The 27,928-nt window shown below is 42.8% G+C and overlaps 1 protein-coding gene and 1 long non-coding RNA gene across 10 annotated transcripts in view; one reads left to right on the top strand and one right to left on the bottom strand.

The window, feature by feature from the left end:
- Positions 1 to 446: 446 nt before the first annotated feature.
- On the bottom strand, positions 447 to 27,928 carry C3H2orf80 (chromosome 3 C2orf80 homolog). 9 transcript variants are annotated; one of them, XR_016231462.1, is made up of 9 exons: positions 27,753 to 27,912; positions 25,997 to 26,120; positions 24,135 to 24,216; positions 22,268 to 22,350; positions 21,724 to 21,811; positions 20,917 to 20,988; positions 8,584 to 8,734; positions 7,300 to 7,415; positions 447 to 909 (listed from the first exon to the last, which is right to left on the bottom strand). XR_016231462.1 is itself a non-coding variant. In XM_002712561.6 (9 exons), exons 2-9 carry the CDS (start codon positions 26,035 to 26,037, stop codon positions 901 to 903), a joined length of 579 nt encoding a protein of 192 aa, XP_002712607.2. In that variant the 5' UTR covers positions 26,038 to 26,120; positions 27,753 to 27,912; the 3' UTR covers positions 447 to 900. The 9 variants fall into 9 exon arrangements, 8 of the variants coding, with proteins under 8 accessions (XP_002712607.2, XP_089185138.1, XP_089185133.1 ...); XM_002712561.6 differs by having other exon boundaries at positions 8,647 to 8,734; XM_089329012.1 differs by having other exon boundaries at positions 8,647 to 8,734; positions 27,779 to 27,878.
- Positions 22,360 to 27,928, top strand: part of LOC149127299 (uncharacterized) — a 43,680-nt gene continuing 38,111 nt past the window's right edge. Inside the window, exon 1 of the long non-coding RNA XR_016231463.1 lies at positions 22,360 to 23,076. This is a non-coding gene — a long non-coding RNA (uncharacterized LOC149127299). The remainder of the gene's footprint in view (positions 23,077 to 27,928) is intronic.

The raw sequence follows: 27,928 nt of genomic DNA, 5'->3' as shown, positions 1-27,928 counted from the left end.
GACAGAAGGAAGCTGGGCAAAACCCCATGGAGTTAGCCAGCTGGCAGCATACGCAGGGATCCCAGGTCACAGACACCATCTGCGCCTCCCTGCTTGTGCTGCAAGTCTACTGGGCTATCTCAGTTACAGCCATAAGCAACCAGTGTGCAAAAGGCTGCAAGGGTCTCCCCAGCCACACCTCACATGGGAACACACCACCCTTTTCAGCAGAAGCCAGTGAACTGCACCATGTTTTTGCATGTATTAATGAAATTGTTCTTCAGGAAGAGCGGATACCAGAGCCTTGAGAGAGGTGTAATCTGCATTGGCACTTATCTGACTGAGTTGTTACTACCTACATGGGCAGGCTAAGACATGTGCCTACATTTTGAAAAGGTGCTGAAAAAAAAAGAATATTTTCTTCTTCTAGTAGTCATATTATACTGACAGAAAGCCTGCACCCACTTTTCTTTTAATGCTTTATTGAAATGATTTTAAATTTTATCATATGAGAATACAGTAAAGGCCACCAGTGACAGGTTTATTTTATTTTGGATTAAAACCTTGGCAAACTGCCACTTACTCTACCACTGTGCAAAATTCAATGCTATACTTTTGTAAAATAGCTACAAAGCCAGTCTGCTGTGACAGAGAAATGCAATATATTCTGAATTCTCCAGTAGTCTTCCAGTCATGATGCAGTAGCATAAGAAAGATACATTTTTTTTCTTTTAACGAAATGCTGCCATGCAATATGCTTCTAAGAGAAGAAAGGGCAACAACAAAAATAACACTTCAGTGCATCCAAAGCGAACTGTAAAGATAACTGTGCTGGCAAGAGCTGCAGCTTCAAGATGATCTTTCTTGTCTTCTCCCATTATTGTCTTCCATTATGAAGTTCCACGGTACAATTCCAAGAGTTTAAGTGACCTATAGAGGATAAAGGATCATTTTATACCAATAATATAGCTTGGACACACAGCCACTAGCTCTCAATATATAGGAAATTAAAGTCAAATATGTTGGTAGGAAAAAATTTCCATGAACCTGTTCTTATAGATTTGGAAATTGGATTATATTTATCAATGTATGCACTATGTGATCCCATAGTGGATCCTGTGCAGAAGAAAAAATGCTTTTAAATGATACAGTTGACAAAATTGGTATAGAGAGGACAGATTACACAGACCTACTAATGTAGATAGTCTAAAATGTTTTACTGTTCCTAGGGAATATATACCAAAGTACATAATAGTAAAGTTATTTTATGTATATGTATATATGTGTATATATATATATATGTGTGTGTGTGTGTGTGTATATATATTCCATAATGACTCAGAAAAGATTTTGGAAGTGGGGAGAGAGAAGGATAAAGCAAATAGAAAAAAAGAATTGGTGAATCTGGGTAATAGGAATAAGTGAGTTCTTTACCATTCTTGGAACTTTTCCCTAAGTTTGAAATTATTTACAAATAAATAAATAATAAAAGTTACACTTTTGTGACCAACCCTTCTCAAAACAAATCATTTTTTGATCTCTGGGTCAGTTATGTATCATGTGCGTAGAGTACAATAATTTGAATTTCTGATACATTGTTTTGAATTTACTCTTAAACTGCCCACTCCTGTCCTGTTTGTATAACACTGAGTTCTTCAGGGGTGGTAACAAGGAAGCAGTTGCATCTCTGCTTGCTGTGGTCCTGGCACTTCTAGCCCTTGCGTGCATTCTAGCTCATTTAGCCCTTGTGGCAACACTTTGAGGAAGGTGGTATGATGAATGCTTTTAAATTCTTTTTTCCAGATGAGAAACTGCAGCACAGAGATCAAATCACTCACTCCAGTTGTTAAGTAGGGAGCCAGGATTTAAGAAGTTACTGTTGGGGGCCAGCACTGTGACATAGCAGGTAAAGCTACTGCCTGCAGTGCTGGCATCCATATGGGTGCTGGTTCGAGTCCCGGCTGCTCCACTTCTGATCCAGTTCTCTGCTATGGTCTGAGAAAGCACTACAAGATGGCCCAAGTCCTTGGGCCCCTGCACCCTGGCTCCTGGCTTCGGATCTACCTAGTTCCTGGCCATTGTGGCCATCTGGGGAGTGACCCAGCAGATAGAAGACTCTCTCTCTCTCTGTCTCTGCCTTTATGTAACTTTGCCTTTCAAATAAATAAATAAATCTTTAAAAAAAAGATGTTGTTGTCTAACTCTTCAGTATCGTCTTGTACATTCCAAGCTGATTTCCTACTAATGTGCTCTGTACTGACACAGTATCCTAGGAAACAGTGATGCTGGTAGTTGGTTTTAAAATAAATGTTTGTCTCTTTATTTGAGAGACAGAGAGAGCGAGAGAGAGAGAGAGAGGTCCCGCACACTAATTAACTCCCAACAGCAGGAAGCTGGAATCAAACCAAAGCCAGGGTTTAACCCAGGCACTCAGATATGGGATGTGGGTATTGCAAGTGGTGTCTCAACTGCTCTGCCTAGTACTCTCCCTGCTCATACTTATTTTGACTAATAAATGAGCAACTAACACCAATATAATAAAAAATTTTAAAACTGTTTCTAGGAATACTTAGATTTTAAAGAGTAATTTTCCCTTTTCTCTCACTTTATGAAGAAATTTCACAGCTGGAAAATACATAAAAAATTCTGAATAAGGCATTGTTTTATCTTGAGGTTAGCTAAAAGTCATGATACAGCATCCACAAGCCATAAAGGAAAAAAAAAAAAAAACTAAGCAGCTCAAGTATATCAAATGAAAAATTTTTCAAACAACAAATGTAAAAGTATATTTTTTCATCTTTTAAATACAAGATTAATTTCTCTCTTTTTTTTTTTTTTACTGAGAACCCCCACAAGCTCAGATTAATTTCTCTTATGTTAAAAACAGTTCTTAGAAACCAGTACATGTGGGCTTCAAAAAGCTCAGGGAAGATGGAGTTAAATAACAAGTTTAGGAGGTGAGTGAGTGATGAATGGTTGATGCCTTAGGACATCCACATCCTATATCAGAGTTCCTGGATTCAAGCCCCACCTGTGCTCTAATTTTAGCTTCCCTGCTACTTCACACCCTCGGGACTGAGCAGGCAAGTACTCGGGTTCTTTTCGCATGTGGGAGACCCAGATTGAGTTCTTGGTTTTGGCCCAGCCCAGCTCCAGCTACTGGGGCTATTTGGGGGGTGAATCAGTGGATGGAAGGTCCCTCTCTGTCTCTGTCTCTGTCTCTGTCCAGTAAGCTGGATGGGGAGTGGAGCTGGGACCCTAAGCAGTAGGAACCACTAAGCCAAATGCCCACTCCAATGTGGAAAGTTTTTGAAGTCCATGCTTGGTCTTTCCTTTTTTTTTTTTCTTTTTTAAAGATTATTTTTACTTATTTTGAAAGGCAGAATTAGAGAGAGGGTTGGGGAGAGACAGAGAGATTGAGATCGTCCATCTGCTGGGTCACTCCCCAAATGGCTACAACGGCCAGGGCTGTGTCAGGCTGAAGCCGGGAGCCTGGAGCTCCCTCTGGGTGCAGGGGCTCAAGCACTTGGGGTATCTTCTGTTGCTCTCAGGTATGCTAGCAGGGATCTGGATCAGAAGCAGAGCATTGAACTGGCATCCATAGGGGATGCTGGTGTCACAGGTGCCAGCTTAACTTGTTATGCCACAACACTGGCCACTGGTCTTTTCCTAATAAGCATTTTCCATTAATTTTTGAAGGCCCCTCATATGCATGAATTTAAAAATGTTTGAATCAGAATAAATATCACTTCCATTTTCCACAAGCTTTCTATAGCCTCCTCACATTTGTATACTTATACGTATATGTATAGTAAACATTGGAATATAACCAGAAGTATTAACAGAGGTTAGTTCTAGACATGGGAAAGAAGTATGGGGAAGAGGGTATTCTTTTACATTTCACTTTATATTTTCTGTATGGTTTGAAAATTTTACTTGTAAGCATATAACCCTATTATATGTGTAATTTAAAAATTTATTTATTTTCATCTATTTGAGAGGCAGGTTGACAGGAAGAGAGGGATTCGGGGTGGGTTTCATCTGCTGGTTCATTCCCCAAATGCCTGCAACAGCCAGGGCTGGCCCAGGAGCCTGGAGCTCCATTCAGGTCTCTCATGTGGGTGGCAAGGGCTCAAGCAGTTGAATCATTACCTGCTGCCTCCCAGGCTGCATTAGCAGGAAGCCAGATCAGAAACAGAGGTGCTGGAACTCTAATTGGCGCTCTCATAGGGAATGCTGGCATCCCATGTGGCAGCTTAAGCCACTGTGCTGCAATGCCTACTTCACTACTATAAAACTTTAAACTAGTTTTACACACACTACCCAGGAATTGGAAAAAGATGCCTGAAGTATACAAATAACAGCATGAAAGAAACACCAAATGGATTTTGTGTTGTTGGATTATCTAGAAGGGGTATGTATGGACAAGATTCATCTCAGGACTTGGTCCTGTTACAGAATGTTCTTTGTTTCTTTCTTTTTTTTTTAAGATTTATTTGTTTATTTGAAAGGTAGAGTTACAGAGAGGCAGAGGTAGAGGCAGAGAGAGAGAGAGAGAGAGAGGAGAGAGAGAGAGAGAGAGGTCTTCCATCCACTGGTTCACTCCCCAGATGGCTGTAATGGCTAAAGGTGAGCCAATCAGAAGCCAGGAGCCAGAGCCAGGAGCTTCTTCCGGGTCTCTCACATGGGTACTGGGGCCCAAGGACTTGGGCCATCTTCTACCACTTTACCTTGCCACATCAGAGAGCTGGATTAGAAGTGGCGCAGCCCGGACTTGAACTGGCGCCCATATGGGATGCTGGCATGGCAGGTGGCGGCTTTACTCGTTTTGTCACAGTGCTGGCTCTTGGCCTTTGTTCTTCTGACTCTCTGGGCTCACTGGGTTGATTAGTTACAGACCAGCTGGTTCCTGGAAAGGAGCCTCTTGATCAATATACACAGGGCACAGTGTTTGAGAGCGGTCACCCAAGGGCCACCCACTTACTGCCAATCCATTCATAGACAATAGCTACTGAGACTCCACTGCCTGCAAAGCACTTCATATGTGAGCTGCAAAATTCACATTTTACTCCATTTGTCTATGAATTTTCTCATACACGTGGGAAATGATAAAGGAATAAAGATCTGGGGCAGCTGTTATGGTACAGCAGGTTAGGCCACTGCCTGGGACACTGACATCCTAAATGAGCATCAGTTTGAGTCCCAGCTGCTCCACTTCTGATCCATCTCCTTGTTAATGTGCATGGGAACCTGGGAACACAAAGATGGCAGAAATGCTTGAGTCCCTGCCACCAACATGGGAGACAGAGCTGGAGTTCCAGGCTCCTGGCTTTGTCCTGGCTCAGCCCTGGCCTTTGTGTTCATTTGGGTAGTGATCCAGCAGATGGAAATTCTCTCTCTCTCTCTCATACTATCTCTCCATGTCTCTCTGTAACACTGCCTTTTAAGTAAATAAAACAAATCTTTTTTTTTTTTTTTAAAAGATCTGTTTTCATCAAGAATCCAACCATCGTTATAGGTTGCGGAAGAAAATACATATGAGACAAAATTTTGTTTTCTTTTTTTTTGTTTTTATCTTTTTACAAAATTTTATTTTCAAAAAAACACACTAATGATTGATTGTTCAAGCTTGATTTTCTTTACATTGGGACCACAGGTGAGCCTTGGGGTGGGGCTGTCTGTGAACCCGTTTCAGGGACCTGCTTTTTCATGATTAAGCCTAAAATCTAGATTATTGGAGGTCTGTGTGTGCACATTTGGTTGTTTCTGTGATTTTTTTCTGTTGTTACTGTTTTTGACATGTTTTGTTTTTGTCTTTAAAGTTTGCTGTCCCCAAATGCATAAGAAAAAAGACAACATCTTACTTTAAAAACTTCTTCAGAAATAAAAATATGATGCTACAAAATCTGTACCTGCAAATCTCATCACAGTAAATACTTTTGAAAACTCAGTATAGTGATGACTTCCCAACAGTGCAATTATTCTGGTATTAGATAACACATAAAGAAATCCTGATGCGCCCCCAAAATTCAGGCCATTCCTATAGCTGCTGTGGGTAAGACAATCAGTAGTTTGCCTCTGGACCCCAGACTAATCCTGAACTCCATGTAATCCCAATCTATTACAAAATTCTCATTCAAAAATTGCACAGTACAGCAACCAAATTTCAATTTTCTTTTTTTTTTTTTTTTTAATAGGCAGAGTGCACAGTGAGAGAGAGAGACAGAGAGAAAGGTCTTCCTTTGCCGTTGGTTCACCCTCCAATGGCTGCCGCGGCCAGCTCACCGGGCTGATCCGATGGCAGGAGCCAGGTGCTTATCCTGGTCTCCCGTGGGGTGCAGGGCCCAAGCACTTGGGCCATCCTCCACTGCACTCCCTGGCCACAGCAGAGAGCTGGCCTGGAAGAGGGGCAACTGGGACAGAATCCAGCACCCCGACCGGGACTAGAACCCGGTGTGCCGGCGCCGCAAGGCCAAATTTCAATTTTCAACATGTGTTTCTTGATATAAGCCCGATTCACAACTCAGTGCATCCATTTTCAACATTGCCTCTCCTTTTCCTTTTTCACTACCCTTCAGCTACCAGGAGTCTCTCAGTAACAAAGCCCTGTGTCCCAGACCCCCAGTCCTGGCCCCTTCTCTGATTCTCTCCCCCTCAGCTTTCACAAGGAGGACCAACTTGCTCTCTGACTTCTTTTTAAACCCTCTTTGCATCTGCACATTACAGGTGAAAGCCCAGAGCTGGGAACACAAAGAACCCTCTTCCCTCTTACCTTCCCCTCCAGCCTGTCAATGTCTGGCCATGCTCTGGGTTCTGCAACCCACAACTCAGGAACCAGGCAGACTGAGGAGATACTCAGCAGGAAATGGTCTGAGAGGGGGACCAAGAACGGGAACTTTTGTGATGCAGATATTCATCTTAACCTTCTTCTCAACAGACTGATTTGAATCAACAGCTGATCTGAATAGTGTCTGTCAAATCCTGAAAATATAATAATGGCTAATATTTTAGATTTCACTCTGTGACAAGCACTGTTGTCATCTCTTAACATAAGCATAATCTTAACTCTTCACGTAGTCTCAGTTGATCATCTCAACCACTTAAGAGAAGCGAGTATCATTGTTCTTCTCATTTTCCAGGGAGGAAATGAAGGCACAGAGGGGTTAAGTAGCCTGCCTGGTGTCACGTAGCTGGGAAATAGAGGGCTTTATGTTCAAACCCAGAGTGTTTAACTACAAAGGCTAGGTGTTAACCACCATATAAGTAAAGTACTCTCAAAACTTGTGGTATTAGCTTGACTCAGTCTGTTTTTAGACCTACTTTGTTCTTTGGCTGTGCATCTGAAAGGATCTTTGGTGGTTTCCATTCTGTGGCATTTACTTCCTTTGTGGAGCACTTGGTGGCATTTCTATTTGTTGCCCTTCTTAACTTGATACCTGCAGACAGAGACAGTAGCTATACTGCATAAAAACTTCTATAAAACATATGTCCACTCATAGTTTTATTTATTTTTAAATATTTTCAACTTTATATTTTACTTATTTATTTTTGAGATGACATATTTTTAATTTGCATTATAGTTGAAGACTTAGTGCTCCACTAAATTAAGAGTTCAACAAATAGAGCGTAGAAAGATCATGGTTCAGAGGGAACATAGGCACAAGTTACACACAATAATCAAATGAAAAGAAGTTCAACTTCACTCATATAATATGGCTTTTAAAAGTCACAAACAATCATTAAAACTATAGGGGTATATAATTCCTATCAATTTGTTTAACAAAGATTTAAAATAAAGTTTGACAAAACACTGTATTTGCAGCAAAATTGATACACACCAGGCATTTCTTTTTTTTTAATTTTTAGTATTTTAAAAAATTTTAGCTCCTGGCCGGCGCCGCGGCTCACTAGGCTAATCCTCCGCCTTGCGGCGCCGGCACACCGGGTTCTAGTCCCGGTCGGGGCTCCGGATTCTGTCCCGGTTGTCCCTCTTCCAGGCCAGCTCTCTGCTGTGGCCAGGGAGTGCAGTGGAGGATGGCCCAAGTCCTTGGGCCCTGCACCCGCATGGGAGACCAGGAGAAGTACCTGGCTCCTGCCATCGGATCAGCGCAGTGCGCTGGCCGCAGCGGCCATTGGAGGGTGAACCAACGGCAAAGGAAGACCTTTCTCTCTGTCTCTCTCTCACTGTCCACTCTGCCTGTCCAAAAAAAAAAAAAAAATTTTTAGCTCCCACATATAGGGGAGAATATGTGGTATTTGTCTTTCTGTGTCTGGTTTATTTCCCTCAACATGATGTCCTCCAGGTCCAACCATTTTGCTGCAAATGATAGAATTTCATCCTTTTTTTTTAGCTCAATACTATTCCAATGTCTGTATATGCCATAGTTTTAAAAAGTCCATTCATCTGATGATGGACACCTTGGTTGATTCATTCGCAGTTTTAGATTTGTCCCTTTTGTACTGCTTAGCTCCTGTCCCCCAGGGTCTAAGAAAGACAATTTCCTTGATCCCATTAATGGAGGAAAATCAAACCATAAAAGCTCCTGGTTCATTTTCATTCAACCAGGCAGAAAAATCTAATTACCTCTACACTTTGGACCTTACCTTTGAGCCCACCTCCCAATTTTACTTAAGTTTCTCTAAGCACATGGAAGTTGGCAGGCTTACTCTGTTTGCGGGCATATTCTGCTGCTTTGGGCGCTGTTAACATGGCAAAAGGGTGCAAGGAGAGGTGGAGAGATGGAGCTCGGGGAACCTGAAAAGGAACACAGTCTTGTTTTTTAAAGTTGTACACACCTCGTGCTGTTAACACCTGCTTGCTGTTGTACTCGGTCTTTTCAACCAGCTGAGTCCTTAGTTCATGGCTGAGCTCATGTTTCATGGTTAAGATCATTCCTGCACTACCTTTTGCTCCTCAGCATGGCTTCCTTGCCTGGAACACCTTTCAAAAACTGCAGCTCCTCTCACAGCTCCCTTGGTGGGGAATGGCCATTTCTTCCTGTTCTGCCTCCAGGACCTACTTTTCCTGTGAGATGGAGCTTAAATATCAAACCTGGTTGTCTAGCAGTTATTGTTTGGTTTCTTCTCTGACAAACTTGCTTGTGCACTTGATGGCACTTTCCACTGATGGCACTGCCTGCCCCCTGCCCCCCTCCACTCCAAACGCAGAATTACTGCTTCACTCCTCTGTGAACTTGGGGCATGCAGGCACATCAATCAAGGCCGTGTGCTATGTCTATGACTTAGCTGTCCCTCAATACGCTGGCAATGTCCCTTCATTCCTTCCTTCATCAAGTACAAGTGAGCACCTGCCACAGGCCAAGGCCTGTTTTTAGGAGCTGTGGTTACAAAGGTGGATGAAATTCCTAACCTTCTGGGACTGAGTAAGGCGAGACAAACAATAACCACAAGACAGTCAAGGTCATTAATTACCTACTAGGTTAAGTTTAACGAGTGAATCAATCAAGGTGCTGTGGCAGAGGCATGGGCAGCCGCCACTTCAGACAGAATGGACAGGGTGAGTCTTGAGAAGGACACCATGTTGGCCGAGATGGCTGAGCCACGGCCAGGTGGAGGGAGGAGCCAAGGGAATGTAAAGGAGCCGAGGGAGGTCTTGTTGCTAAGCATGGGTTTCCGGATGCAGAAAGGAAGCCATGGAACAGGGGAAGGGGTCATGAGACTGATGAGGGAGGCAGGACCCAGATTATGAGAGTCCTTGTTGGTCACGCTGGGGAGATGTACAGCGACACTCATTCCAAGATGAAATGTGAAACCATGGAAATTAAAAAAAATATTTATTTATTTGAAAGTCTAAGTTACAGAAAGAGGGGGAGGAAGGGAGAGAGAGAGAAGAATCTTCCATCTGCTGATTCACTCCTAGGAGCCAGGAGCTTCATCCAGGTCTCTCACATGGGTGTCAGGGACCCAAGCACTTGGGCCATACTCTGATACTTATCCCAGGGCATCAGCAGGGAGCTGGATTGAAAGTGGAGCACCCAGGACTCCAACTGGCACCTCTATGGGGTGCTGGTGTCAAAGGCAGCAGCATCACTTGCTATGCCACACTGCTGGCCTCTGAAGTATTTTTTAGTACTGTGCGAAGGTCTAGATTTATGTTTGGAGAAATATCATGTTGGCGGCTATGTGCAGAATAGATGGAAGGGTGAAAGCTGGAAGGCCAGTTACTTTAAAAATATTTTAAAATTTAAATAGAAAGAGACAAAGAGGTAGAAGTAGAGGTAGAGAGAGAGAGAGAGAGAGAGAGAGAGAGGCTTTCATCTGCTGGTTCATTCCTCAAATGTCTGCAACAGCTGAGGCTAAGACAGGCTGAAGCTGGAAGCTGCGAACTCAATTCAAGTCTTTCACGTGGGTGGCATGGACCCAGCCACTTGAACTATCACCTGTTCCCTCCAGGGTCTGCATCAGCAGGAAGCTGGAATCAGGCACTTGGATATGGGACATGGGCATCTTAATCAGCATCTTAACAGCTAGTTAATTTAAGCCAGTGACTTAGAGAGTGCCTTGCACATAGCAGGCCCTCAAATATTATTGGTTAGTTGGAGAAACTATAAAAAAACCAGACTGGTCAAGGCAATAGTGGTTCACAGCATGGACTTGAGTGTCCATTGACTGTACTGAATGCAATATGCACCATTTATTTCTAAGATGTGTATCTTGGGCACACCACTTACCTTCTCTGTGCCTATTTCTGTATGTGATAGCAATAATACTGATAACTACCTGATAAGATTGTGCTAAGGATTAAAGTGTTAGCATATGTAAAAGGAATGGTGCTTGTACATAGTATTGGCAATACTTGTAAATTAGCTTTCATTATGATGATGATTGCTATTTCTTCTTCTTCATCATCAGCATCATCCAGTTTCTCTCATGGACTCAGTAAATGCATGGAATTACCCTTGGCAGCTCCTGAGCCACCATTTCCTTAACAGGACTGTATCACATACCAGGGACCATTTGAGTGAATTACTGACAAGGACGTCATTTGAGCTTGGAAGCCTAAATAATTAATATCCCTCTGCAGAAGCTGATTTTGTGGCTTATATTACAGGACTCTATTTCCACGCAACAAAAGATGATTATACAATTATTTTTAAGTATGTACTTCAGCAAATATGTCATTTCCCTAATAAAACATCCTTATATGACATGCAACTGAGGCAAACACCAGAAGACATTAGCAAGTAAACAAACATCCATTTTCAGATTTCCAGGCAAGCATTTTTTCTACTCTGTCACCCAAAACTTTTAATGATCATGCTCCGAGTGATCAAGCTCCCATAGAACTGGTGTCCCTCCAAAGGAGTGCATAGTGGTATGGTTGGTTGGCATTCTGATTTTGATTTCAATTTCTGTATTGACTACTGAAGTTGTAAACTTTCTCAGATTTATTGGCCCTTTGTATTTATTTTCCATAAAATTTTAACATCTTTCACTCATATTTCTATTGAGTTTTTTATTTTCCTTATTCATTTTTAATAAATGATAATTTTATATGTTTGGGATAGAAATCTGTTGGCAGCTATTTTTTGTTCAATACCTTCCACTGCTTAGTGAGTTAACTTTTCACTATTTTATTGGTCTTTCATTTCATTGAAGATCTTAATCTCGGTGCCTGCACTGTGGTGTAGTGGGTTGAAACCCCGACCTGCAGTGCCGGCATTCCATATTGGCCCCAGTTCTCAAGTCCTGGCTGCTCCACTTTTTTTTTTTTTTTGACAGGCAGAGTGGACAGTGAGAGAGTGAGAGAGAGAAAGGTCTTCTTTTACCGTTGGTTCACCCTCCAATGGCCGCTGTGGCGCTGCGGCTGGCGCACTGCGCTGATTCGATCCAAAGCCAAGAGCCAGGTTCTTCTCCTGGTCTCCTATCCAGGTGCAGGGCCCAAGCACTTGGGCCATCCTCCACTGCACTCCCGGGCCACAGCAGAGAGCTGGACTGGAAGAGGAGCAACCGGGACAGAATTCGGCGCCCCGACCAGGACTAGAACCCCGGTGCTGGCCCCACAGGCGGAGGATTAGCCTAGTGAGCCGCAGCGCCGGCCCTGGCTGCTCCGCTTCTTATCTGCCTCCCTGCTAATGCACCTGGGAAAGCAATAGAAGATGGCCCAAGTGCCTGCGCCCCTGCACCCATGTGGGAGACCCAGAAGAAGCTCCTGGCTCTTGGCTTTGGATCAGCCCAGCTCCAGATATTGCGGCCATTTGGGGAGTGAACCAGAAGATGGAAGACTCCCCCCACTATGTCTCTGCCTCTCTCTGTAACCCTATCTTTCAAATAAATCTAAAAAAAAAAGATTATCTTAATTTTAATATATGTCAACTTATCATTTTTGTTCTTATGTTTGGTGATTTTTATATCCTGTTTGAGAAATGCTTGCCTATGCTATAGTCTTAAACATATTCCCTTAACCATTGGCATGTAGGATAAGTGTTCTGTGAGATGCCTTACATATGTCCATGGAAGGAAAGGGCAATCTTTCTTTGCCCTTTCTTGCCTACAACATAGTTGTGATGGTTGGAATTCTAGCAACCACCTTAAATACTGAGGCTGATGGCCATGCCATAGAAATGACTGAACAGATAACTGGAAAACCCTATTTTTGCACAATTTTGTGGAACTGTGGTATAACCCTTAGTCTGCTCACTTCCAGCCTCCTTTCATTAAGGAAGTGAGCTACTGGTTTTCACTATGACTATGGGTTTTCTGTTACTGCACACAGGAAACATGGATTAAACAATACATGAGGCTGTGTTCCTTTTATTAACAGAACAATTTATAGCCATCTTACTAGGGCACTACTGAAATTCACCTTGATCTTTTATTAAAATGGCAAAAATATTGAGGGTTTATTTCATATCTAATTTTACAAAGAATTAAAGATAAGCACAAACTATGGCTCTAACCTCCAGAAAGATGTATTCAGAAAGATGACCCTAAAACACAGAAAATACTGAAAAGAGGGCTTTATGTTTGTCTGAGTGTTGACTATGTCTATGATAATAGCCCTTCAGGATAATGTATGTCAGATATAAAGAAAAGGGAACTGGCTCACGTGTTGTTCTTGGTGCAGGTCTGCACTTATTAGATATAATACTGGTGTTTTGCATGTTCTAATTTCCCTCTCAGATGGGGAATGTATGACTTGGTGGTTTTAAAAATCACTTTTAGAGTGAATGGTTTCTCTCTTTTTTTTAAGATTTAGTTATCTATTTGAAAGAGTTACAGAGAGAGAGAAGGAGAGGCAGCGAGTGAGAGAGAGAGGTCTTCCATTTGCTGGTTCACTCCCCAATTGGCTGCAACGGCTGGAGCTGTGCTGATCTGAAGCCAGGAGCCAGGAGCTTCTTCTGGGTCTCCCACATGGGTGCAGGGGCCCAAGGACTTGGGTCATCCTCTACTGCATTCCCAGGCCACAGCAGAGAGCTGGATTGGAAGTGGAGCAGCTGGGACTTGAACTGGCACCCATATGGGATGCTGGCACTCCAGGCAGCAGCTTTACCCACTATTCCACAGTGCCGGCCCTGTGAATAGACTTTTAAAAATTTATTTATTTTTATTTGAAAGTCAGAGAGACAGATACAGTGGACAGAGAGATCTTTCATCCTCTGGTTCACTCTCCAAATGCCTGCAATAGCCATGGCTGGGCCAGGACAATGCCAGTGGTCAGGAACTCAATCCAGGTCTCTTATGTGTGTGGGAACCAAGCATGTGAGCCATCACTTGCTGCCTCTCAGAGTGTACATTAGTAGGAAACTGGGTAAGAAGTGGAAGTATGAGTCTAATGCAGGCACTCAGATAAGCGATGTGGGTGTTCCAAGTGGTCCTTAACTGCTGTACCAAATACTGATGCCCAGCTTGAATATTCTATAAACTGCCCTGAATCCTCACGCAAGCAGTTTAATTTAGCATCTTGTATAGTTTATAGGGAAGATCATTTTAAATGTAGGATGGAATTTAAATTCTAAATCTACAGTTATTCATAGTCTCTTGTTGACTTTAAAACTATTTATTAGCATCTTGTCTCAATGTAAAAGTGTTATTAGGATTATTTCTCAATTCAAGTACTTAATGACAAATTATGTACAAAGCATTTTCAACAAAAATTTCTCCTCACTAGGAGACTGAGGAGGCGGTGCAGGAGATGAGGATGTGTACAGTTATAGGAGCACACAAGGAAGGCTGGGAAAGGGGCGATTGTTAAGGACGAGGCATAGACAGAAGCCTCGCTGACTTTCCTCCTGGAGCAGCCCCTTACAACCACATCACCATTGTGTCGCTGGGGTGGAGGCTGGGGGAGTTTCTGACCCTCAGTGTCAAAGTAACTGAACACATGCTTGCAGCAGTCAGATTTCCCAAAGCAAAAGCAGGGCACATAGTTTGGAAAGACAGTTTGTTTCTGTCCAATAAGATTCCCAGTGTGGTTGGCATATTGTAAAAACTATATTTTTCTAAACATGTTGTTTGTGAAGAAAAAAAGGCCCATTTCGTATTTGAAAAGCACTATAAAATCTAGGACGTGGCTGATTTTATCTTATAGCAGTTATTCCAAAAATTAAGATTCATTATTTAAAGAAGGGGCAAATAACCCAATAGAAAAAATGGGCAAAAGACATTAACATGCACTTTTATGGAAGAAGAAACATATGAATAGTTGTCCACTGGTAATCATAGGGATGCAAATTATACCATAGTGGAAATTACAACAATTTTGGGAAAGAACTTGGTTTTATGTAGAGTGTTGAAAGTGCTCATACCCTATAGTTCAGTAATTTTGCACCATACAGAAACTCCTGTTCTGTAATATGCAACATCTAAAAGAAATAGCCCAAATGTCTAAAAGAGAAGAATATATAAATATATTGTGATATTGGTATATTTCTTAGAATGGAGTACTATATGCAGGAAAAGTAAACTATAGCTTAGTGCCACAGCATGAATGAATTTCTGAAACATAATGCTGTGTGAAAAAGAAAGCCACAAAATGGCACACTTGCTATTATATTTATATAAAATTCAAAAATTGTGTAAAGTTAAACAATATATGGATGAAAGATGCCATGTGGTGAAATTATAAAGAGGTAAAACAGAATGATAATTCCTTTTGATGTTATTCTATTTCATATACTTCTTGGATTTGGTTGCTTGACTTATATATACTTTTTTAAAATGATTATTTATTTGAAAGGCAGAGTTACAGAGAGAGAGAGAGAGAGAGCGAGACAGAGATATCTTCCATCTGCTGGTTTACTTCTCAAATGGCCTCATTGGGACAGGTTGAAGGCAGGAGCCTGGTGCTTCTTCCAGTTTTCCCACATGGGTGCAGGGATCCAAGCACTTGGGACATCTTCCACTGCTTTCCCAGGAACATTAGCAGGGAGCTGAATCAGAAGTGGAGCAGCCGGGACTCCAGTCAGCACCCACATGGGATGCTGGCACTGTAGGTGGTGACTTTACCTGCTTGCTATACCACAATGTCAGTGATGGAAAAAAGACATAAGCCTCAGCTATTCTCACTCACTGCCCAAAACATAGGTAAACACTGGAATTTATTCCTTGCTCTTGAATCTCAATTGAGTCTCATACCCTATACCCTCATACTCCACCCCTGCATTCTTTTGCAGGTTCCCACGGCCCCCAACAGCCATCTGAAAGACCAGTTCCAGGAATTCCCCTCTGCCTGATACCCCCACCCCTAGCCCTCTTAAAATATAAAAAGGTCCGGCCTCTGGGGCCAAGGCCTTCTGCCATGTGTTCCATCATGGGCACATGGGCAGCTGGTCACCCACCTGTACGAATTTATTTTCTCTGAATAAAGTAGGTCTGGCTATAGATTCATACACTGCCTCTTCTCTATTCTCCACCTCTTTTCCTAACATTTTTGGTGCCACGTGTGAGGAGGTACCAGTCTGTGACTCTTTTTCTAACAGTCAGCCCCAATTTTTATACTTTAAACATAAATCTTATGTATTAATTTGGACATAATTAATATTGATGGTCTACTGAGTTATACATGTAGACATATTGAAATCATGTTTTTTAATCCCTCAGTACTAAGATCTCTCAATATTGAACTTTCGTTTTAAAATATAGGTCCTGGGGTTGGCTCTGGGATGTATCTGATAAAGCTGCCTGTGGTGCTGGCATACCCATATGGGTGTTAGTTTGAGTCCCAGCTGCTCCACTTCCAATCCAGCTCCCTGCTAATATGCCTAGGAAATCAGAGGAAGATGGCCCAAGTACTTGGGCCCCTGCATCCATGTGGGAGACCCAGAAGGGGAGACCCAGAAGAAGCTCCAGGCTCCTGGCTTCTGCCTGGCCCAGCTCTAGTTGTTGGCAACCATTTGGGGAGTGAACCAGTGGATGGAAGATCTCTCTCTCTCTCTGTGTAACTCTGCCTTTAAAATAAATAAAATAAATCTTTTAAAAAAGAGATAAACAAAAAAATAATATACAGGTCCTTAACTGTGTCTTAAAGACACTTTTTAATTTTTGCAATTCAGTCTGAGTCAGCATCCTCCAAGATGGTTGAAGTCAGCGTGAGAGGGTAGAAGCTAGGTCTGTTACAGAGACAAGGCTCCTCTCAGGAGGAGGCCAGCCCTTCCTGGTTTTGGGGAAGGGGGGGGGGGGGCTTGGAAACAATAGCACCAATACAGGAGGACTTCATTGTGTACTTGACATACAAGGTCTCATTGTGTCCTTGGAGCAACATGGTGTGTTTGGGTAAGTGTAATCATACATAGTTTCCCTATGTACAGACAGGGAAATTGGAATCGGAGCAATTAAATAACTTATTCAAGACTACACAGCCAGCGGGTGACAGAGCTGGGACTGGACACCAGTCTGTTTACCTCTGAGAAGCATGCTTTGGACTTTGGATACCAGGATAGGCTCCAACGATGGCTGACCAGGTTCAAGGAATAAACCGAGAAAGCAGACGTAGGCATTTGGCCTGACGGTGAAGACACCCATCCCATGTTGGAGTACCTGGGTTAGAGTCCTGGCTCCTGCTGCTGACTCTACCTTCCTGCTAATGCGGACTCTGGGCAGCAGAAGGTGATGGCCCAAATAGGTGGTCTCTGCCACTCATGTGGGAGACCTGAGTTGAGTTCCTGGCTTGGCACAGCCCTGGTCACTGTGGGATGTGTGGTCGCTGTGGATGGGAGCTCTGTCTCTAATTTAAAAAAATAAAAGGGAAAGCAGGAATTCCGGTATTTTATGTTCACCACTCCCTTTTCCCTTCTTGTTTCTGGTGCCCTCATTTTTGCTCTTTGGCCTCTCTCTTTTCTGTCTTTCTCCATCAATGGAGCTGAAGGATATTTTGTATCACTTGCTATATTTGTTGAAAGAAGACTTGCTCTTTTCTGTCAGTTTAAAATGGAGTAGGGTACTTTATAGTCATTTGAAGCTACTTGTCAATGCCCCTCACTTGTAAAAGGCCCTTAGTTTAATTTTTTTTCTATGGGTCCAGAGTACTTAGTAGGAAAAAAAAAAAAAAAGCTCCCTATCAGCAAAAAATAGTTCCCTATCATGAAGAAAAATCAAAGGTTAATGGAGGTGATGAACCGCTCTGTGCCATGATGCCCTTCTGTCACTAGGTGGCAGCAAATAGTCCTGGAGAAAGCTAACAAGCTGGAGCACACTGCCCATATTGTATCGTGTGGGCAACTCCACAGTTGGCAAACATTCTACTTAATCTGATTAGTATTCAGCAGGATTTTAAGCTTTTGCTTGGGAAGAATTTTAGCTATTGCTTAGGAGACATTTTATCCAAGGGCACCAAAAGGCATTCAGATAGATGCAGCAATTATAGAAGCATCTTTGGCAATAGCTATTTTCTTTTTTAATGACTGCATTCCCTTAGTCAAAATCACATTTTAAAATTATGTTAATTGACCGTTTTAAAATAGCCTTACTGTGTAATCTTCTAGATGCTATGTTTCCATTGAGAGGTCCTGCTAATTCCTTATTCAAGACATGGAGAAGGTCCGTGGGCTGAGTTAATGTGTAGCCACAAGAGGAAGCCCAGAGCTGGCATTCTTGAGACAGGGAGGAGCTTGTGAGGTTCACAGGGTAGATTCTAAGATTCTTATATTGGTGACTCAATTCATAACCTTTGTGATAACAGATTGTGGAAAATAGGTGGAGCTAGCAATTGTTAATAATACACATATTGCTTGATTAACCATTTATTATTATATCTGGCAAAGTTTGGAGACATTTTTAATTGTCCCAGCTAGAGAGTTACTCTAGTTACTGGCATCTAATGGGTAGAGGTCAGTGATGGTGCTAAATACCCTATAACATACAGGAGAATTCCCATTCCCTGTCCCCTGCAAACACAGCAAAGCATTATCTGGCCCCAAATGTTGAGAAATCCTGGTTTAGAGGAACAGAGAAGTCAGGCGTCCAACCCCTGAGCACCTGAAACGTCAAGATAACCATTACTTTGAGGTCACCACGTGCCAGCCACTGAGGCTTTCTTGATACTAACTCTCTTCATACACTCAATAACTCCATCTTCTAGTCCTTGTTTCTATAAATGAAATTGCTGTCTACAGAGGTTAGAAAATTTGCCAGGAAAATGCTGCTTAAAACTGGTGGAGTTGCCTGTCAAACCCAGGTAGCCAGACTTTAGAATCCTAGTGCTTAACATTCTGCAAACTGCCACTCACATATAAATCATAAGTAAGCCAATATCCCACATCCCTCAGTCGTAAATAAATGCAAGCCTTTGAAAGAAGCATGGTGATGTTACCTGTGTCTGTTCAGAGCTGGTCTTTATGTAGTCTGCATCCACCCCTAGGCTGTTCATTGCTGGCCCCTCGCTGAGGTGGGCCGCATGGGTCACTGAGCAGAGGCTACTTGATGAATAAATGAGTGACCAGGGAGATAGGTAGAGACTGGCTGGGCCACTTTGAAGAGGCACGCCTTCCTGTTCTAGCCCCTGTGGATGATCCTGACTCATCCGACCTACATAGACACCCATGTTTGCAAACCTTCTTGGTTGTAGAACCCACTAAGACTAAGGATCCTGGTGCCTTCTTTAGGATGTGATTTTCTGTCTCTCTGCCCTGCTATGTTGTGATTGCCTTCTGCCTGCCATAGTGCTCCCACTGCCATCAGAAGATGCCAGGGGAAACAGTGACTGAAACAGGAGGGTTTGGGGCCCAGGATTGTGTGTGTGTATGTGTGTGTGTGTTTGGGGGGCTGGGGGAGGGGAACGGAGGGCATCCAGGCAGGGAGAAAAGAAGCAAGCAACAAAGAAGCAGTATGGTTTGCATGCCTAGCAAAGGAACCCAGAGAGCTAGGCTTTCTTTAAAATCCAAGAACAACAGCTCATCTCTGAGGACCATCAGGCCTGGGTGCCTTAAATGTCAACCAAGGCAGCCCCTAAAATAGGGTGTAAGATCTTTAGAAGAGTAATTGCATCCAGTTTTCTCCCCATCCTGTCCCCAGCACCTGCAACTCCAGTGAATGAAGGAAGGAATGGACTGAGCTGAAACTAGAGTGACCGAAGAGACTTCCTCCGTGATTTCCAGGTGTGTGACCCAGGTAATTGGAGCTGTGGGACTGCAGTCAGGTTGCAGAGGTTGGCTTCAAAGTTACAACACTTGGTAAATACTGGACTCTTAGAGCGGACCCAGTGAGCGCTTGTCCTTTACAGAGTTCCATGGCTTGCAGTATGGTCTGCAGTTAAAAGAACAAAGGAGGCGCAGGCATTCTTGTGGCCACAGCCCTGCCACTGCCTTGGATCCCTTCCAAATCCAGGTGAGGAGCAACAAGAGTGATAGTGTGGACAGGCCTGGGTAGGAGGCTATCAGCTCCCCCTCCCCCAAACTTCCTTCCCTCCCTCCTTCAGGCCGCCTGCCCCCACCCCACCCCAATTTCTTTTTTGTTTTCCCTCTGCAGGGGGTATTTTAAGATAAAGGGCTCAGAAATTCACCTCTAAACAGCACACCACGTTAAAATGCTTTCTCGAGTGGGACCAGTGCTTTGTTAAAGTGGGTTAAGCTGCCACCTATAATGCCAGCGTCCCATATTGTTGCAGCCCCAGCTGCTTTGCTTCTGATCCAGCTCCCTGCTAATGGCCTGGGAAAGCAGTAGACGATGGCCCAAGTGCTTGGGCCCCTGCCACCCACAGGAGAGACCTGGATGGAGTTCTGGGCTCCTGGCTTGAGCCTGGCCCAGCCCTGGCCATTGTGGCCATTTAGGGAAAGAACCAGCTGATGGAAGATTTCTCTTTCTCTCTAATTCTGCCTTTCAGATAAATAAAATAAATCTTTAAAAAATGCTTGCTGAGTGTTCATATACTCATAAATGACAAGAATTGGACTGATTTTAAAATCATTCAAAACACTTATTTTTGTAAGAAAAGATAAATATTTGAAGGTCCAAAAAGAGGAAAGGACTGGTCTCAGAACTCAAATCCTGGGCAATGGACTCCCAGATCTTCACTGCGCTGTTAACAATTTCAAGGCAGTCTCTCGGGAAAAACAAACATGACAGCAGTGAACTGGGCAATTTATCCTGAGAATGGACCTGGTAGGCCTTGTCCTCATCCTAGATGAGGTGGTACATCACAAGGGATGACTGTGGACCTGCAAGATCTACATTACAGAAGTTGAAATGAGAATTACAATCACCAGAAGTAAAATAGAATCTGGACTCCAAGCCCAGAGTTCTATTGGCTGCCCCTACTGAAACTTACACAAAATATATTTGTCATTACTCACACAGTCCTCTACCTAAGAATGGCCTTTTACAAGCATGCTACACAAGTAAGATATGGCTCCATGTGTTTTTGCACATTTTGATATAAATCATGATTTCATTTTTCACACCCAAACATTTAGCATTTTAAATTTGTAGACTAAATTAAGTTTCTCAAAATCCCTTCTGTTGTTGATCTTAGGTCATGCATACCTTGGTTGTACCAGAGTGAGCAGAAGAATCAGCCCCATAAAGTCTGAAGACTTCCTCAATAGGGGTACTGTTCTGTTAAACAATATCAGCAACAACAACAACTGTATTATCATATCATGGCTTTTCTTTTTTTTTAAGATTTATTTTATTTATTTGAAAGCATTACAGAGAGAGGTAGAGACACAGAGAGAGGTCTTCCATTCACTGGTTCACTCCCCAGATGGCCGCAACGGCCAGAGCTGTGGCGATCCGAAGCCAGGAGCCAGGAGTTTCTTCCTGGTCTCCCACATGGGTACAGGGGCCCAAGGACTTGGGCCATCTTCCACTGCTATCCCAGGCCATAGCAGAGAGCTGGATTGGAAGAGGAGCAGCCGGGACTAGAGCTGGTGCCCATATGGGATGCCGGCACTTCAGACCAGGGCCTTAACCCACTGCGCCACAGTGCCAGCCCCTCAATGGCTTTTCTTTTATACAAAAACAAAAGCTACCATAGCTCCAGTATCTCTAGTACTGTGGGTAATGTAAGAACTAAATAAATAACTTTGCATAAAAGGATAAATCAGTCTCCCAGAAATCGGTTAGTTACGTCTGTTTCTTCTCTCTCTCTCTCTCTCTCTCTCTTAAAGAACAGTATAAAAAGTCACAATCTTTATCATGTCTTAATATTTACTGCTGGTATATCCTAAATATTTAGAAACATTGGTTGAAAAGTAATGTAAATCTGCATTAATATCAATATGGAAATAGTAGATATGAAATATTCATCTATGCCTCTATCAACTATGCAAATAGTGCTCTTTTCCTTACCATTAAGATTCCAGCATAAGATGATAAAATCATGGCTTCTCGTTCTCTACGGCTTGGATATCTGGATCTACCATTTAATGGCATTTTCCTAAAAGGGAATATGAATGAATAAGAGTGAAGGGTTTAGTTATTGTTTTCATCAATAGCTGCTAAGGTGTTGGTCTATAAGTCATCTGCCATGGCTATGTGCTATTTGCTGATTTATAAAGCTGATATGATTGACCCTCAGTGAAATACACACTTAGAATGATTAATCTGCCTGTAACGGTGATGAACTTGCTCTCTTCTGTCCATGTTTTTGCAGCTGTCAAAAACTGGCAGACTAGTGACTGTCGCAGGTGTTGATTGTTTTACCAATCACTATCCTATCTCTGGTTGGCACCTATAGGGTTTCTTCAAGTCTCTAATTGAAGAGGGATATTCCCCCTGGGGTGTGCTCAAATTTGGGTGCCTCGTGTTGGATGATGCTAGATATGGCTGGAACTCTATCATTAATCAGAGGCACACATTAAAAGAGATAAACAACAAACCTATTTCAACTTACACTTCCTCTTCCTTCAGCCAACAGAAGTCTTCTGAGTGATCCAGCCATTGCAAAGCAACACTGATGGTCAGGTCATAGTGTGCCTGGAAGCAGGAAGCACACAGAGCAAAAGAACGGGCATGGACGTTGACTGGAGAACTCCCCAGACCAAATGACAATGGCCCTGCTAAGCCTATTCTCTGTTGGCATGTCCAGAATGGGAAGGGTCATTAGCTACGTCTATTGACCCGAGGCCCAGCCAAAAGTATTTAGGGATCTTCAGGCATCTCCCATTAGAGCAATTATTTGATTTATGTCATCCAGAAAATAAAGAATGAATTTGTGGAAAGATTACTAAACTGGTGATCAGGGTACCCAGGTTCACATCGAGGTGTTACCAACAATTTGTGGTACATCCATGGGTGAATGATGCTTTCTGAGCCTCATTTTCCTTCAATTTTGAAATAGAAAAAGGTGAGCATGGGAGAAGAAGGCAGCAGAGAAACTTTCTGATTCAGTAAGTAAATGTCAGAAAGGTGCTTCTTAGAATCTGGTGGGAACCTGGAGGCGGGACTGTGACTACACCTGGGAAGTTGGGGCGAATCCTGGGAGATTTTAGAGAGGAGGCTTTACTGGAGCTGAGGCTGGAAGGATGAGAAGGAGGAGGAGGGTTTCTACAGGTGTGAGGGAGCAGCGTGAGCCAAGGACCAGAGGTAGACCTGGTTAAATGACTTGTTGAGATTCCTACGCAGAGTGCAAAGCTGAGGACCAGCTCTTGTTCCTGTCATAGTGACCACTTTTTCCTGGTCACTTCTCGGAGTTCTTGCTTAGTAAGTATATTTACCACATATCTGTCCGAATCTTCCTTCTCTCCTCCCCATTCCCACACTGGGAAAAGAGAAAGTTATAATTTTGGTTGAGTTCTATGGTTCTAACATTCTTTAAACAATGTAAGTAGTTTTTCCAGGGACAGACCCAAACGGAAGATTAACCAAGAAATAAATGGGGAAAACTGGGCCGTGCTCAGTAGTTGAAACCTGATCCTGATCAAGTTTGATGCCTGCACCAGCAGCACAGGCATCACCTGTTCACTCATTACAAATGTAAATTCCCGGCCCACCCCGATCGCTGGAATCACAGCAGCTCTGTTGCAGGATCTCATTCATACTCCAGAAACGCTACTCCACCTCTCATTTCTCCATTTAATATGTGTGCACACAGCATAAGGCTGAACTACTTCCTTAGCTCCAGGAAGGTTTTGAAAGTATCCTTGAGCCTTGCTGTAGTCAGAGAGAGGGAGAAAGACAGGAGGAGGGAGGAGCAAAGGTTAGGAGAGAGGGAGAGGGAGGAGACCCTTTCTTCCTTATCAGTGCAAGGGTTAGCATGTAGATAGGCAGCATAAAAAACTGGGTGGGGGGCAGGGTTTACCAATTTCTCTTGAATTAGGTGGACTTTCAGAGCCCAACATGAATTTGGGTTTCAGCATGAATAACACTAAGGGTTTTAGGACTACTTGTGCTTTTGCATTTCTCCCAGCCATGCAAATGGTAAAGCAATTAGAGAACTACACGTACCTGAGAGCTAAATTTGTCAGAATTTTAAACACCGATATGCAGCATCGCACCCTGCAATCATTTGGCATTGTAATCGTCTCTCTCCTAATAACAAGTAACTTTTAGGACTTTTATTTTCTTGTTCTTTTGGCTTTCTGCTCAGTGGGTTGAAATGCTCATGTGGACAGTCATAAGAGGAGAAGATGAGGAAGAGGATATAGTGTGTGTTTGTGTATGTGTATTAGCCTTATTTATTATATAACCTAGATTTTGTGCTGTCCCTTAACACACACACACAACATGAATGTGACTGGCAGTAGCATGCCTTTCTTTACCATATCATCTAGAAAGGTGAGTTGCCTTCTTCCTTTTGGGTCAAATTCATTTTCTCGGAGTCTGATGCCAATATAATCTCCCCTTAAAAGTAAGAGAGCAGTATTGAACTATGGGGTGACAAGGGGGTTCAGTCTACAAAAAGAGGCTTTCTTCCCAACCCATCCTCTCCTCCCCAAATACAAGAGAAATCACGAATGCTCTGACAAGTTGAGCTTGCTTTACACAGTAATTTGAGTTTGCTTTACACAGTAATTTTGCAGCCCTGCAGTTTAAAAAAAGCTTCAACCATCATTAGCTGAAATCACATTTATCTAAAAATTAAACTCACTTAGTTGAAATTTACTGGAAAGCAAATGCCATGCCAGATACTCACACAGAGAAAAGCTTTATGCGACCCGAGGGATGGAGACCCACTGTTTAACAATTTTCCTGCTGCCCATGTTAAATTCAGGCAGAATGTCCAAAGTTGATAAATTGCAGATACATAGATTCTGTGGCAATGTATTCTTTTTCCCTAAAGCTTCTTCCCATTAGAATGCTAGAACGCTTAGGAGGAGTTATGCATGGAAATATGTTAGTAATTCCACTTTAGTGCATTCCTATCAGAGTGTTTTCTAGTGATGACGTCCAGAATAAGCACCATGGGAAGAGAATGTAGGAGGTGCCACCCTGGGGTTGTCAGAGGAACTGGATGCAGGAAAAGGACCCAGATGTCTCTGAGGTTGAGTGATCCTCGCCATTTCCTAGAAGGCCAGTTCTGTTCATTTAATTATCACACTAGGACACTCTGAGCTAATTGCTCTGTGCAGGAAAAGCTGGTTTCTGGCCACTGAAATTTTCTACTGAGTCATTAAGAACTTCTAGGATTATAAAAATCCTTTAATTTTTGCTGTGAAATTCCAAGATACTTTAATTAATTGAGGTAGCCAAGATGTTTTATTTGGATAGAAAATTGTTTTTATATAAGTTTTAAAATTCTAATTCTTTGGATGAAGTGCATCAAGGAGTTATCATTCCTGATCATGGAATGCTATTATTATGATTATTATCATATTGGCATCCAAGCATATGCATTTGAACATATGCCAATTCATACATAGTTTATTCTAGCATTTCTCGGACTTATTGAGAGATGATTGTCATTTGGGCTAAGAAAGTTTATTTGATGGGAACTGTGATAAGTTTTAAATGGAAAGGGTGTTATTGTTGTGAGTGTAATATATGTAAAATGGAGCATAACCTTTCCCCCTTTTATATGGTCTGTGATTTTCTACCAACCTTTGTCAAGTACCATGTCAAAGAAAAGCTACCATGGGAGGAGAAAAAATTTCCATGGGAAATTTGCTGTTTTCCTTTTTAGTTAAAGGAAAAAATTTAGATGTCAGAGAAGGGAGATACATTATTTAGTCAAAAAGGCTGACAGTAACAGAGGCACAGGCTGCAATTTAAATGTTGGGCTGTTGGCACGTTTTTTTGGGGATCTCTCCTGTATCTTACCAGCAGGGCCAGCTCCTTTCATTGGCATATACTCCCCACCCCCACCCACCCATTCACCTCCGTTACGGCCCAGGAGGTCTACTGGGCTTGTGGGCTCAGCTCCCAGGCTCTAGGATGGAGATGGCTCAGATGTGCTAGTTGCCAGCATCCTCCCCAGAGATAGAGCATCCTGCTTTGCACCACGTGGGGAGCCTCCCTGGCAGCAGTCAGAAGCCAGACCACCTCCTGTCCTTCTCTTATAGTGCAGGAATAGATTCTTTCATAGATTTTTACCACCCTGCCATTTTCCTGACCATCTATGTATGACATGAAACTCACTAGATGCCAAGTATCATAAATGCAAGTTATTCTCAATCGTACTTACAGGAGCTTTTTTATTTCCTTCTTTACAAGCTTCCTTTCCATGATGAAAAGCTTGTTCCGCTGAGCAGGTATCTGCAGCTTGCGCTGCTCCTAATATTCTTTGGGAAGACCCAGCCTTTCTCAGCCTAGAAACCACAGCAGCAAATCGGAGAGAATTTGAGTTAGGGATGCTATCACTCCAAATACCAGTCATGGAGTGCGAGGCTTTGGAAGGGATCCGAGTGTGCTCAGAGTTCAGGCTTCTTACACAGCAAGTGCCAGGTCAGAATGCTGATCTGCAGGCCAGTGCATTGTACCCTGTATATATCCGACATCTTTTATTCCTTCCAAGGTTTTCTAACCCTTATCATGTACTTATCCTTGCAAGTAAATCAGATATTGTTCGTGTGATAGTTGATAAGGCTATTTGGGCAGAACCCCCCAAACACAGATGGTTTGTGATCTGAATATGCTTGAGATTTTCTTTATGTATTCGACATAGTGACTCCCAGAGAGTCTATCCTGATGGAATGGCTCATGATGGATTTTTCTGTAGAACTCCATCTACAATCCTCCTCCTATGGGCAAGAGGCCCTTGAAATAACATGTGGTCATGGCAAATGTGTTTTAAATTCTGACACAGTTGAGCCAGAAATTGGAGATCTGGTGATGAGGTCAGAAGGGGAAAGAAGTCACGAAAAGGAGATTATGAAAACTGTCACGTTTGGGGTTGGCATTGTAGCATAGCAGATAAAGCCACTGCCTATGATGCTGGCATCCCATATGGGTGCCAGTTCATGTCTCGGCTGCTCCATTTCCGATCCAGCTCCCTGCTAAATGGCCTGGGAAAAGTAGCAGAAGATGGGGCCCCATTTAGGAGGCCTGGATGAAGCTACTGGCTCCTGGCTTCAGCCTGGCCCAGCCCTGTCTGAGCAGCCAGCTGGGGAGCAAACAAGTGAATGGAAGATCTCTCTCTCTCTCTCTCCATCTCTGTCTGTCTGTCTGTCTCTGTGTGTGTGTGTGTGTGTCCCTCTCTCCCTGTAACTCTGACTTTCAAAAAAAAATCTTTTTAAAAAATTATCACTATTGAATGGGGGTACCCAAAGAGAGTCATAAATGAGATCTTAGCTTTATTTGCAATGGTTTTTTTTTCTTTGAAAAAATTTGAAGCAAATTGGGATGATCAATTTTATGTGTCAACTTGACTGAGTCACTATACCAAGATATTTGGTCAAATATTATTCTGAATATTTCTATGAAAGTTTTTGGATAACATTAACATTTAAATGGGTGGACTTTGAGTAAAGCAGGTTACTCTTTGTAATGTAAGTGGCCTCATCCAATCCATTGAAGACCTTGGAAGCACAAAAGCTGACCACTCCTGAACAAAAAGAAATTCTGTCAGCAGATAGTTTTTGGGTTCAAACTGTAACTCTTCCCTTAGTCTCCAGTCGGATAGCCTCTTCCATCAGATTTTGAACTGGCCAAGCACAGTTAGTCTTGAATTCTGTCAGTCAACCCTCCTTTCCATCTATAAAGCATAAAGAAAACAAGAGCAATGGCTGGAAAGCACATACAAGAGAGGAACAGGAAAGATGTCAGCCATCTTGGGCTTTAGCTGTGTCATAGAAACCAACACTCCGAAAGTCACAGCCCCCATGTCTATTGGAATCCCACCCACAGAGAATATCTGCACACTTCATGCAGGTCCTTCTCCATATGGTACCGATGGGATACAGGTCTCTCTGCCTGTGTTCTTTCAGGTGCTCAATTCTTACCAGAGTCCCTTTGGGAAATTTCTCACCCACTGCAGAGTGGTCCCAGTGCGTTTGTTCTTCCTCTGCTTCTGGACGCTGCTCGAGCATCGGCTGGAATTCGGCTGGTGCTCACAGACATCAGGCAAAGACAGGCTTTCTCCTGGTTGCTAGGAAACCATGGCTAAATGCAAATAATT

The sequence above is a fragment of the Oryctolagus cuniculus genome, chromosome 3 (genome assembly GCF_051225735.1).
Source record: "Oryctolagus cuniculus isolate XC-2025 breed Fujian yellow rabbit chromosome 3, ASM5122573v1, whole genome shotgun sequence".
NCBI classification, from domain to species: domain Eukaryota; kingdom Metazoa; phylum Chordata; class Mammalia; order Lagomorpha; family Leporidae; genus Oryctolagus; species Oryctolagus cuniculus.
Note: the sequence above shows the minus strand (reverse complement) of the source record. Positions and strands in the feature narration are given on the sequence as shown.

Coding starts and splice junctions, on each gene's coding strand:
- C3H2orf80 (XM_089329007.1), bottom strand. CDS start 27,870: ATGTCTGTGAGCACCAGCCGAATTCCAGCCGATGCTCGAGCAGCGTCC. Junction 26,121..27,778: donor CTGGGACCACTCTGCAGTGG/GTGAGAAATTTC, acceptor TGTGGTTTCTAG/GCTGAGAAAGGCTGGGTCTT. Junction 8,735..20,916: donor CTCACTCTGGTACAACCAAG/GTATGCATGACC, acceptor GTTCCTTTTCAG/GTTCCCCGAGCTCCATCTCT.